This window comes from Bos javanicus, chromosome 11, assembly GCF_032452875.1.
Source record: "Bos javanicus breed banteng chromosome 11, ARS-OSU_banteng_1.0, whole genome shotgun sequence".
NCBI classification, from domain to species: Eukaryota; Metazoa; Chordata; class Mammalia; order Artiodactyla; family Bovidae; genus Bos; species Bos javanicus.
The window spans coordinates 12,145,028-12,158,751 of NC_083878.1; the positions used below are offsets into that span (position 1 = coordinate 12,145,028).

A 13,724-nucleotide genomic window follows, 5' to 3' on the forward strand; every position below is an offset into this window, starting at 1 on the left:
ATAGACATTTCTCCAAAGAAGACATACAGATGGCTAACAAACACATGAAAAGATGCTCAGCATCACTCATTATCAGAGAAATGCAAATCAAAACCACTATGAGGTACCATTTCACACCAGTCAGAATGGCTGCGATCCAAAAGTCTACAAATAATAAATGCTGGAGAGGGTGTGGAGAAAAGGGAACCCTCTTACACTGTTGGTGGGAATGCAAACTAGTACAGCCACTATGGAGAACAGTGTGGAGATTCCTTAAAAAACTGGAAATAGAACTGCCTTATGATCCAGCAATCCCACTGCTGGGCATACACACTGAGGAAACCAGAAGGGAAAGAGACACGTGTACCCCAATGTTCATTGCAGCACTGTTTATAATAGCCAGGACATGGAAGCAACCTAGATGTCCATCAGCAGATGAATGGATAAGCAAGGTGTGGTACATATACACAATGGAGTATTACTCAGCCATTACAAAGAATACATTTGAATCAGTTCTAATGAGGTGGATGAAACTGGAGCCTATTATACAGAATGAAGTAAGCCAGAAGGAAAAACATAAATACAGTATACTAACGCATACATATGGAATTTAGAAAGATGGTAACAATAACCCGGTGTACGAGACAGCAAAAGAGACACTGATGTATAGAACAGTCTTATGGACTCTGTGGGAGAGGGAGAGGGTGGGAAGATTTGGGAGAATGACATTGAAACATGTAAAATATCATGTAAGAAACGAGATGCCAGTCCAGGTTCGATGCACGATACTGGATGCTTGGGGCTAGAGCACTGGGATGACCCAGAGGGAGGTATGGGGAGGGAGGAGGGAGGAGGGTTCAGGATGGGGAACACATGTATACCTGTGGTGGATTCATTTTGATATTTGGCAAAACTAATACAATTATGTAAAGTTTAAAAATTAAATTAAATTAATAAAAACAAAAAAAACAAAAACAACAACAACAACAAAAAGAAGACCCTCAGACTCTAGAGGTAGACAGAGTCCTTGGACTTTACTCCAAAAACACTTATCACAAAAAGAAAATAATTGATAAATTGAACCTCATCAAAATTAAAAGACCCTGTTAACAGGGTGAAAAGCCAAGTTACAGAGTGGGAGAAAATGTTAGCAAATGGCGTATCCAAAAAGGACTAGTATCTAGAATGTATATAAAGGCTTTTCCAAACTCAACCATAAAAAAGTAAACAATCCAGTTATGGTATGGACAAAAAACACAATAAACTGTTTACCAGTGCATATGGACAGATGGAAACTAAGCACTTGGTAACATCTTTTGTTTAGCATCATTAGTTATTAAAAAGAATTAAAGCCACCATGAGCCATCATTACATTCCTTTACAATAATGACTACATGAAATACCATTACGATTGCTGATGGGCACATATATAGTGCAGGTCACCCTAGAAAACAGTTTGGCAGTTTAAAAAACTCAGCATGAAACTATCATGTAACCCAGCAATTGCACTCATGTTTACTTATCCCAGAGAAAAGAAAGCTTATTTCAGGTATTTTACTTCAGGTACTTTATAGCAGCTTTGTTCATAATAGCACCAAACGGGAAACAACCCTATAATCTTGAAGGAGATGAATAGTTCAACTATGGTCCATTTATACGATAGCATCATGACATATTACTCGGCAATACAAAGGAAAGAACTACTGATATTTGCAGCAACCTAGATGAATCTTCAGAGATTTATGCTGAGTGAAATAAGCCAATCTCAAAAGGCTGCACACTGTAAAATTCCATTTACATAAGTCTTAAATGACAAAAATTATAGGAATGGAGAGAACATTCAGATCAGATCAGATCAGTCGCTCAGTCGTGTTCGACTGTTTGCGACCCCGTGAATCGCAGCACGCCAGGCCTCCCTGTCCATCACCAACTCCTGGAGTTCACTCAGACTCACGTCCATTGAGTTGGTGATGCCATCCAGCCATCTCATCCTCTGTTGTCCCCTTCTCCTCCTGCCTCCAATCCCTCCCAGCATCAGAGTCTTTTCCAATGAGTCAACTCTTCGCGTGAGGTGGCCAAAGTACTGGAGTTTCAGCTTTAGCATCATTCCTTCCAAAGAAATCCCAGGGCTGGTCTCCTTCAGAATGGACTGGTTGGATCTCCTTGCAGTCCAAGGGACTCTCAAGAGTCTTCTCCAACACTACAGTTCAAAAGCATCAATTCTTCAGTGCTCAGCCTTCTTCACAGTCCAACTCTCACATCCATACATGACCACAGGAAAAACCATAGCCTTGACTAGATGGACCTTTGTTGGCAAAGTAATGTCTCTGCTGAGAAACGCTGGACTGCAGAGAACATTAGTGCTGACCAAAAGCTCAGTAGAAGGTAGGGATGGAGGGAAGTGGGTATGGCTATAAAAAGGACACTTGTGACACCCTTGTAGTTTTGGAATTGTGCATCCTTGACTGATTGTATCACTGTCAGTGGCCCAGTTGTGATAGTGAACTGTAGTTTTCTAAGATGTTCACCTTTGGAAAACCTGCTTAACGGCACATGGAATCTCTCTCTATTAATTTTTTTATAATTGCATGTAAATCTACAGGCCTCTCATAATAAAAAGTTTAATTAAAAATTGGTATTGAAGCAAAGTTTATTTAACTTTTAGTTTCCTTTTTTCTCTTAATCTATATTCTTATATTTTTAAGCAAACATCAGCTGAATATATTTATCTTTTTTTGTTTTTAGATATTCTGCTTGTTTTTCTGAATATCTGAAGTTCAGTGTGACAGATTCTTTTTTATTCTTATATTCTAAATTTGTCTGTTTCTGTACAGTTTCTGTTAACGGGGGGGAAAAGGCATAGATTTATTTATACAAAATTCCTCCAGTTGTCACTTAACTATATAAAGGGCTGTTTTGGGAGGTGGTTTGGCAAGTTTGATTTTGAAAGGCAGGGAGCAGCCATGTGTCTTTAATAAAACAGCCATTACATACATTTATATATCATAAAAATAATGTGTATAACTCGTTTAGTTTATAAACTTCTTAGACTGAGCCTCAGATTTTTTGCTTTTCCTGGTGTTGACTTCCTCTAATATACTTGAGAAGTCACTTGAAAGCTATATGCCTAGTTCTTCTTGTATAAAATCTTGTATTGCACCTTCTGTTAAGCCAGCAGTTTCTATTTACTTATTGTTAATAGTGAGAACTATTAATAATATCTCATTGCCTTTCATCTCCATGAAGTGATTGTGTATAACAACTGTGACGTGATGATATAATTTTTATTTACATTTTTAGATGGTACCTTTTTCTGTGTGCTCTTTAGTAATTGTTCAAAGCCCTACTCATTTTGGCAACATGAAAAAAGATTAAGAGATTGGGAAATTTTAAAGTTTTAAATTTTGAAGCACTTCAGCAGTTGAAAAGATTGACAGTTATGAGTTAGAAGAGACTTCTAACCATCATAATCAAATCACCATACTGGATGTCTTAAACTTACACAGAGATGTAAGTCAATTATTTCTCAGTAAAACTGGAAAAAAAAAAAGGGAAAAAAAGAATTCTCTTGCTAATTTTCTACAAATTGATTAAATTGTATTATAGTATACAATTAGCACATTATTTGTGCATGTAATTGTACACAGTTATATACAGATTATTCAACTTATGTTTTTTATAACAAAATGGGACACTTAACCTTAAAAGTGAAATCCAAGTCTTTTCCTGATCAATTACCTTAATCATAGAGGAAGTCTGGGTTTCTGTTCTATCCAGGTAGGTAGGTTGTAATTTTAAGCAGTTTGGTTTGCTAAGCATGATTAAGACACTGTTCCCTTTGAGGTTTACCCTTTCGCTTCTAAGGTACAACTGTTTATCATCTTGGGTCAAAGGTTATAAAAAGTAGTCATCAATTAAAGCTTTATTGGTTGTAATTGGTAATGCTATGAAAGGAGGCAGCCAAACTGAATCTAATAATAAAAGACTCTTTGTTAAAATATTTAATAAATTAACACTCTCTCATGGAAGAGGGGAAGCTAATTACAAAGCCCAAGATTGTTAATCATAATGTTTACTTTCTTCAAAAGCACAGACCCAACTATCCATAATCATTAGACATTAGATTTCTTTCTTTTTTAAAATTCTGTAGACTTCTGTCATTCCCGGAGGGGATGTTCTTTTCTATGGCTCAGACTTGGGGTATGGGAGAAAGAGGAAATGCCAAGACAAACATAAGTTATAAGGGGCATCTTAAAAATAAACAGGATTCTGTTAGAACATCAGATTACCGTTGCTCTTCAAACAGGGTCAGAAGTTTATGTAGGTTTACTCTGTAGGCTAAGGGAGTAATAGCAAGAATCGGGGCATTTAGAAAGTAATGGTTTTTTGTTTTTTTCATGGTTAATTATTTACCAGAGCAATTATCCTTTCCACATCTATGTTGTGAACAGTGTGGTTCTTGAATTTTAGACATTTTTCAAAGCCATAATGTAGGTAAGTGGAGCAGTGACACAGTACTACCTTCACAACTCTTGAATGATCTTGCCATGAGAACTGTGAATGGGCTTTCACATCTGAGAATCAAACGATCAAATGAATGTTTCTAGATTTAAGAAATAGGGGACATCTTGGGTTTGTTCTTTACATATGTTTCTGTAGTCTGATCTTTAAGTCACTTCTAATGAAAGAAAATCCTGCTTTCGGCCTGCTGTTCAAATTAGCCATATGGTGAAGTGTAATATCCCGCTGAATGTCATTACGGTGCCCTGTGATATGTGCTCCCCTTTTCACATGGAAGCAAATTAAAATAGCCCTTTCAGGTGTTTTTTTTTTTTTTTTAAACACTCTGAATAAACCTGTCTTCACTTGGATGCTGGGACAGTTAAAAGGGTGTTCTCCAGCTGCAGTCAGGGCAATGAAATTATAGGCTTTGCTCAAGACCAAATGGAAATATTGCTTCCTGTAGGCAAAGCCGGAAGAACCCTGCATGTGATTCCCTTCTTCCATTTCTCTCTCTCGTTCTCTGCGTGCTTGTCCATAGTTGTTTCTCAGTCCAAGGGTTCACTGTGTTTTGTTGTGATGGATGGGAAGGATTCTGTCTACTTTCCAGTGAACCTCATATCAGTCTCTACCATGGAAGAGGCACTAGATGAAGAGCTGTTTAACCAAATCATGGCATAGTAAATATTTAATAAAGAAAATAGAAGGTCTTTTCCTCTTTCTGTTGTGTAGACATATTGCCCCTATGAGGAAGTATTGTCCCAGCATAAGCTTTTTTTCCTATGAAACTGGACATGTTTCCACTAACATTTAGAGACCTGGGGATCAGTAATTGTATGAAATGTTCAGGGTGTTTCTGCATATAGGATACATTGTTATCTTTTATGAAGGAAAGAAATTCAGGAAAGGTCCTTCATCTGGCCTTCTCCTTTCCCACTACGAGCAAGGATCACATGATCCTGACTTATTTGATTCCTGGTGTGACCTACTATAGCAACTATAATTTGACTTTGAGCTTTGTTAGCAATGAATTTTATCACTTTTATTTATATACAAAAACAAAAGGCCTTACTCATTTGCCCCCACTGAGTGGCAATACTGTGTTTTTTTTTTTTTTTATGTTTATATTCAGACAAGTCTAGACATGTGGGAAATTTAAAATCATCACTTGTGTTTTTATTTTTAAACATTTATTCATAACTCATGTTTGTTCTGGCATTTGTATGGCAGTCTGTAGCATGTGTTTGAAGAAAGGCAGTTGAAACAGTGTTGTGCAGTAAAAGTGGATCATACTGGATTATGATGTTTTGGAAAAGATTTTTGCCTGGAAAAGTCAGTGAAAAGAATATGTATACTATGATATATGATCCTATTTATAAATGTGTTATATGCACATATGTGTGTAGGTAAAATATCTGTTTAGAATAGCTCCCTGGTACCTCAGACGGTAAAGAATCTGCCTGTAATGTGGGAGACCTGGGTTCAATCCCGGGGTCTGGGAGATCCCCTTGAGAAGGGAATGGCTACCCACTTCAGTGTTCTTGCCATGAGAATTCCATGGACAGAGGAGCCTGGTGGGCTGCAGTCCATGGGGTCGCAAAGAGTCAGACACAACTGAGCAACTAAGCACACACACACATGAAGTAGTAAGCAGTAGCTGTCTCTAGGAGATGGGGATTATGAATGAGGTTTTTAAAAATTAAAGGTTGATTTATAATATTATCAACATATTAGTTTCGTGTATATAACATAGTGATTAAACATTTTTATAGATTATAGTGCATTTAAAATTGCTGTAAAATATTGGCTATGTTCCCTGTGCTGTACAGTATATCCTCATAGCATGGTTATTTTATATGTGCGTAGTGGTTTGTACCACTTAATCCCCACACATGTCTTGTCCCTCTTTCCTTCCCTTTACCTATTGGTAACAATTTGTTCATTCTCAATATCTGCTAGTCTTCTTGTGTTTTGTAATATTCAATTGTTTATTTTTTTTATATTTCACATGTAAGTGATAACATGCAGTATTTATCTTCCTTTGTCTAACTTACTTCACTAACCATAATACCCTCTAGGTCCATTCATGTTGTCGCAAATGGCAGAATTTCATTCTTTTTTATGACTGAGTAATATCCAATTGTATATATTTGCCATATCTTCTTTATCCACTCATCTGTTGATGGACATTTAGGTTGCTTCCATATGTTGGCAGTTGCAGATAGTGCTGCTGTGAACAATGGGATGCATATATCTTTTTGAATTATTGTTTTTGTTTTCTTCAGATCTGGATATATAAACATATAGGAACATGTATATCAGGCAACTCAAAATTTTTACCACTCTGTGTATGTCTGTGGATGACTATGAAAGTGCCATGGGTTTTGATTTTGAGACTACCCATAAATTTTAGCAGGCAGACAAATTTGCAAATTAGGAATCCATGAATAATAATTGACTGCATTTCCTCCTGATTCCTCTCTTATTAAATGACACCACCAGCCAAACTAGTTACCTAGGTTAGAAATCTCATGTCAGTTTTCTTTCCTTCATATCCTTTACCACATATATCCAATTGGCTTGTGCCTCTTTAAGTATATGTCAGAGTCTAATCCTTTTGTAGCTAATTTCCCCTTCCTTCATAGTGCTTACTACATTACAGCTTCCAGGTGTTTAAAACTAGAGTTGAAGTCCAAATATCTTATCATGATTCACAAAGTCCCCTGGCCTTGTCTCCTATCATACCTCTCCCTTACATGCTGAAGTTCCAATTGTGAAGAACTTCTTTCAGTTCGTGGAGTGTGTGATATCTTTTTTCATTGAATCTCTCTGTCTCTACAAGGAACAGTTTTCCCCCCTTTCTGTTTACCTGGCTTATTCTTCTGAGTCATTCTTCAATTATGGGTATAAATGTTATTTTTTTCCTGAGAATCTTTCTCTAACGTTTATCCCTCCCCCATTCATGTGCATGCATACACACACACACACACACGCACACACACACACTCAGTTATACATTCCACTCCAATCCATAGGATTTTATTGTTTATTTTAATATAATTGCTTATTTAATTTCTAGTCTTCCACTGTAGACTATAAATTCACTGAGGAGATTCTTAGTGTCTTTCACATGGTAAGCACTTTATATACTTTGTAACTGATTTTTCTGTGCCATTGTATGTATTAATTAATTATCGTATAGTCTTCGGAGCACTGTCATTCTAAAGACATAAAATGAAAATGAAAACAACTTTTGCCTTGCCTTCCTGTTGTTTTGTATCTTTTTGTTTATACCTTTATTAGCTGTTCAGGTGACTTTTTTGGTTTGTGTTTTGCTTTTTTTCATTTGAGTGGTTAAAGGAGCTTGAGGCCGAAGTGGCAGAACTCTATAGAGCATTGTCTATTGACCTATTTGTGAATAGGCAGGCACTTCCTCAATTACTCAGCTGTATTGGGCAGACATCTATTTCTCAATTTCTTCCTATAAGCATTGAGTTGACAAAATTGGCAAAAGAAATAGAAAAATCAGAGGTGAATTTCTTGAACATTCACTAGGGAAAATCTAACTCAATTTTGTAAATGGAGAAGCCAGACCTATTAGATAAATTGGTCTTTTCTTATGTTTTAATTTTATTTAAAAACAAAATGTATATAGTTTAGAATTAAGTAGAAGTTCATGATTTGGTTTTTATATAGAATTTCATCTTGTTTATTTTCTATCATTTATGACAAATAATTAAATTAGTATGCTACTGCTAAGTCACTTTAGTCGTGTCCGCCTCTTTGCTATCTTATGGACTGTAGCCCTCCAGGCTCCTCTGCCCGTGGGGTTCTCCAGATAAGAATAGTGGAGTGGATTGCCATTTCCTCCTCCAGGGGATCTTCCTGACTTAGGGATTGAACCCGTGTCTCCTACAGCTCCTGCGTTGAAGATGGATTCTTTACCACTAGGCCACCCGGGAAGTCTCGGTTAGTCCCGGTTAGTATGCTGTGTCCTAATTAACAAGGCTTTCCCTAAATTCTCAACTAAGTGTATCTTGGCTCAAAAGTATGTTGAAAGTGTAATGTCACACTCACATAATAAAGGGCCTTTTATGGCTGTTAACCTTAAAATGAAATGTCCTTCACTGTGTACAAAAGGTAACTGACCTTTAATAATACCACTATGCTGGAAAGTGGTGACAAGTAGGGAATAACTTTAACAAACCAACAGACAGTTTCCACTTCTTATTTCTTAAATATAATTATTTGCTACCTCACTAGCTTATGGACTAAGAAAGTCTTGAAATAGCTGTCTTAAGGTTTGTTTTCATTTTTTAGACAGAAAAATTCAGATGTATATAGTTGTCAAAACCTTACTGTGTTAAAATATTTGATTTTAAGCTACACCAAGAGTTGTCAAACCATGACTCTTGTGTTAAGTCCATCATATTGCCTGTTTTTGTATGACCTTGTGAACTTTTACATTTTCAAATGATGGGTGAAAAATAATTTTTTATCCCTCGAGGACTAATATTTTATGACAGGTGAAAATGGTTTAAAATTCTAATTTCAGTTTCTACAAATAAGGTTTTATTGGAACAGAGCCATACTCATTTATATATTGTTTATGACTGCTCTTATACAACAGCAGCAGTGTTGAGTAGTTGCATCAAAGACTGCATGGCTCAACAAAGACTATTTACTATTCTACTCATTACAGAAAGCATTTGCCAACCACTGAGCTACACTATCAAGTGTGCATGATTTAGTACCTTAAATAGCTTTTCTAGTTTAAGGATAACAAAGAAGTCATGTTGAGTAAGATTCTTCAGACTTTTGGGAAGGTGAAAAAAACTGAAGGTAGATAGTACATGGAAAATCTTCCTTCTGTGCAGGGGACCTGTGTTCAATCCCTGGGTTGGGAGGATCCCCTGGAGAAGGGAATGGCTACCCACTTCAGTATTCTTGCCTGGACAGAGGAGCCTGGCAGGCAATGGTCCATAGAGTCTCAAAGAGTCAGACATGACTGAAATGATCAACACTTTCACAGTAAACCTTATCTTCACATGGGTGGGGCTTTCACTTTCATCACTGATTTCATCTTATGTTTTAAATAAGTATTTGCATAGTGGTTATTATTTATCTAGACAGTATTCTAAAAGCTTTATAATGCTTCATAATCTTTATAACAAACATAGGAGGTTGGCATCTCTACAAATAAGTGAGCCATAGCATGTTTACTAGTGAAAGGTAAAGAGTTAAACAGTGGAAGTTAAATTAATGAAAGGGAAATTATATAGCTAGTCGTATGAGTTATACTGTAGGAGGAAATGGCAACCCACTCCGGTATTCTTGCTGGGATAATCCCATGACAGAGAAGCCTGGCGAGCTACAGTCCATGTGGTTGGAAAGAGTCAGACACAACTGACTGACGGAGCACATGAGTTACACAGTTCGTAAGGGCTAGGCCATGATTGGAATAAATTCATCTGGTTCTAAATTCAATACTGTTAACCGCTGTACAATGCTGTCTCTCCCTTTCTGCTTTTGTTTATTTAGAAAAGTCTTGGGTTGTGAGTAGAGTTTAATAAAAGAGGAGCATCATGTTTTAAAAGTTTTGAGTTCATATCAGTTTCTAGGATTTTTATAATCAAGTACCACAACTCGGTGGCTTAAAATAAGAGAAATTTCTTCTGTCACTGTTTTGGAGAGTAGAAATCCAAAATCAGGATGTTAGGAGGCTGTCCTTCCTCTGAGATTCTGGGTAGAATCCTTGCCTCTCTGCAGCCTCTGTGGTGGCCAGGAGTCCTTGGTGTTGAGATGTATCAATCCCATCTCTGCTTGTGGCTCCAGGTTGAATTCTCCCTGTGCTGTCCTCATATAGCATTCTCCTCTTCTTATGAAGACACCAGTTATGCTAGATTAAGGATCACCCTGTTATAGTATGGCTACATCTTAATTTAACGAATTATACCTGTAAAGACTATTTCTAAATGGTCATGCTGTGAGGTCCGGGGAAGGACATTAATTTCGAGAGGACACTATTCAACCCCAGTTATAGAGCATATAAATCAGCTCTTGTGTTCTAGAGTACCTTTCAGTTTAAGCCCAAAAACCCTGAATGAAAAGTTACAGGGCTTTGTTTCTTCCTTTTTGGTGTTAATCCTGTGCTAGATAATACTCTGTCTGAGAAGACTGACATTATTCTCAATTTCTGCCTTTTTCTTGCCTTCTTTTGGCCTCTTGCTCATAATTTATTTGAGGCTAGATTTTATTCTGGAATTTTCTTCTGGGATGTTCTGTGATTTTTTTTTTTTTAAGAATCATTTTCTCAACTGTTATTATAACCTACAAGAATGTTGGTTTGTTTTTTTCTTGTAAATTTGTGATAATTAGTTCAAAAACCAACTTTTGGAGGTTGAGTTCCGACAGTTTCCTCTGAATAATCTTGTGTCCATTTCTATTGGGATTGTAAGTTAGGTTCAGTAAGTTCTAATAATTATTTTTGTTTTTTCAATGGTTATTATTGTTAAAATGACAGATTGTGAGAAATGTGGGACTGCCTTAGCTTCTGACCTGGGAGCTTCTCTTTTCCCACGAAATACTAGAGTGGTTGGCCCAATTGTGTCAACCTATTTCCTTTCATTTGTTTTGCAGGGGGCCCGGGAAACATTTGAGAACTACTACCGAAAACAAAGGCGAAAACAGGCTCGTTTGGTGCTCCAGCCTCCGTCTAACATGGTAGGATAACCACTTTTATTTTTCTCCCTTTTTCATTTTTCTTCTATATCTTTTAATTATTTTCCACTTGTGATTCCCCCCAGCCCCAAATTGTCATTCGGGGACCACTTTTGGTGGCCATGACTTGCACTAAGAAAGTAGCAACTAACATTTCTTGATTGCTATGTTTCAGGCATTCTTCTAAGTACTAGATATGTATAGTCTCATTTTATCCTCACTGTAATCCTATAAAGGTAGGTTGTTGTTGAGTCACCCAGTCATGTCCGACTCTTTGCAACCCCATGGACTGTAGCACGCCAGGCTTCCCTGGGCTTCACTATCTCCTGAAGTTTGCTCAAACTCATGTCCATTGAGTTGGTGATGCCATCCTACCATCTCGTCCTCTATCAACCCCTTCACTTCCTACCCTCAATCTTTCCCAGCATCAGGGTCTTTTCCAGTGAGTGAGTGCTTTGTGTCAGGTGGCCAATGTATTGGAGCTTCAGCTTCAGCATCGTCCATCCAGTGACTATTCAGGATTGATTTCCTTTAGGATTGCCTGGTTTGATTGCTTTACTGTCCAAGGGAATCTCAAGAGCCTTCTCCAGCACCACAGTTCGAAGGCATCAATTGTTTCACGCTCAGCCTTCTTTATGGTCCACCACTCACATTGGTACATGACTATTGGAAGAACCACAGCTTTGAGTATATGGACTTTTGTTGGCAAAATGATGTCTCTGCTTTTGAATACGCTGTCTAGGTTTGTAATAGCTTTTTTTACAAGGAGCAAGTGTCTTTTAATTTTATGGCTGCAGTCCCCATCTGCAGTGATTTTGGAGCCCAAGAAAATATAGTCTGTCACTGTTTCCACTGTTTCCCCATCTATTTGCCATGAAGTGATGGGACTGGATGCCATGATCTTTGTTTTCTGAATGTTGAGTTTTAAGCCAGCTTTTTCACTCTTCTCTTTACCTTCATCAAGAGGCTCTTTAGTTCCTCTTCACTTTCTGGCATTAGGGTGGTGTCATCTGCACACCTGAGGCTATTGTTACTTCTCTCGACAATCTTGATTCCAGCTTGAGCTTCATCCAGCCCAGTGTTTCACATGATGTACTCTGCATATAAGTTAAATAAACAGGGTGACAATATGCAGCCTTGATGTACTCCTTTCTCAATTTGGAACCAGCCCATTGTTCTGTGTCCAGTTCTAACTGTTGCTTCTTGACCTGCATACAGGTTTCTCAGGAGGCAGGTAAAGTGATCTGGTATTCCCATCTCTTGAAGAATTTTCTATAGTTTGTTCTGATCCACACAGTCAAAGATTTTAGCATAGCCAATGAAGCAGAAGTAGATGTGTTTCTGCAGTTAGCTTGATTTTTCTGTGATCCATCTGATGTTAGCAGTTTGATCTCTGGTTCCTGTGCCTTTTCTAAATCCTGCTTGGACATCTGAAAGTTCTTAGTTCATGTACTGCTTGAAGGATTTTGAGCATTACCTTGCTACCATATAAAATAAATGTAATTGTGGGGCAGTTTGAACATTCTTTGACATTGCCCTTCTTTGGAATTCAAATGAAAACTGACATTTCCAGTCCTTTGACTACTGCTGAGTTTTCTAAATTTGCTGATATACTGAGTGCAGCACTTTAACTGCGTCATCTTTTAGGATTTAAAATAGCTCAGCTGAAATTCTATCACCTCCACTAGCTGTGTTCAAGACGCTTTCTTGGTTGCACTTGACTTCCCATTCCAGGATGTCTGGTTCTAGGTGAGTGATCACACCATCATGGTTATCTGGGTCATTAAGACCTTTTTTGTATAGTTTTTCTGTGTATTCTTGACACCTCTTCTTAATATCTTCTGTTTTTGTTAGGTCCATACCATTTCTGTCCTTTATTGTGCCCATCTTTGCATGAAATGTTCCTTTGGTAATTTTCTTGAAGAGATATCTAGTCTTTCCCATTCTATTGTTTTTCCCTGTTTCTTTGCATTGTTCACTTTAGAAGGATTTCTCATCTCTCCTTGATATTCTTTGGAACTCTGCATTCAGCTGGGTATGTATGTTTCTTCCTTTCTTCTTTTTACGTTTGCTTCTCTTCTTTTTTCAACTATTTGTAAGGCCTCCTCAGACGACCATTTTGCCTTTTTGCATTTCTTTTTCTTGGGGATGATTTTGATCACTGCCTCCTGTACAATGTTAGGAACCTCTGTCCTTGGTTCTTCAGGCATTCTGTCTGTCAGATCTAATCCCTTGAATCTATTTGTCACTTCCACTGTATAATCATAAGGGATTCGATTTAGGTCATCCTTGAATGGCCTAGTGGTTTTCCCTACTTACTTCAATCTAAGTCTGAATTTTACAATAAGGAGTTCATGATCTGAGCCACAGTCAGTTCTCGATCTTGTTTTTGCTGACTATATAGAGCTTTCCCACCTTCAGCTGCAGAGAATATAATCAGTCTGATTTTGGTACTGACCATCTGGTGACGTCCATGTGTAGAGTTGTCTCTTTTCTCTTCTGTTGTTGTAACAGGGTTTGCTATG

At 37.5% G+C, this 13,724-nt stretch overlaps 1 protein-coding gene across 4 annotated transcripts in view; it reads left to right on the forward strand.

Annotated features, from left to right (window-relative positions):
- Positions 1-13,724, forward strand: part of EXOC6B (exocyst complex component 6B) — a 765,919-nt gene that overhangs the window by 365,462 nt on the left and 386,733 nt on the right. For all 4 annotated transcript variants that reach the window (XR_009739314.1, XM_061431936.1, XM_061431937.1 and 1 more), the window contains exon 9: positions 11,119-11,202. Coding sequence is in view for 3 of the 4 variants with exons in the window: in XM_061431936.1 (XP_061287920.1) it covers positions 11,119-11,202 (84 nt within the window). In the remaining variant the exon portion in view is untranslated. The remainder of the gene's footprint in view (positions 1-11,118; positions 11,203-13,724) is intronic.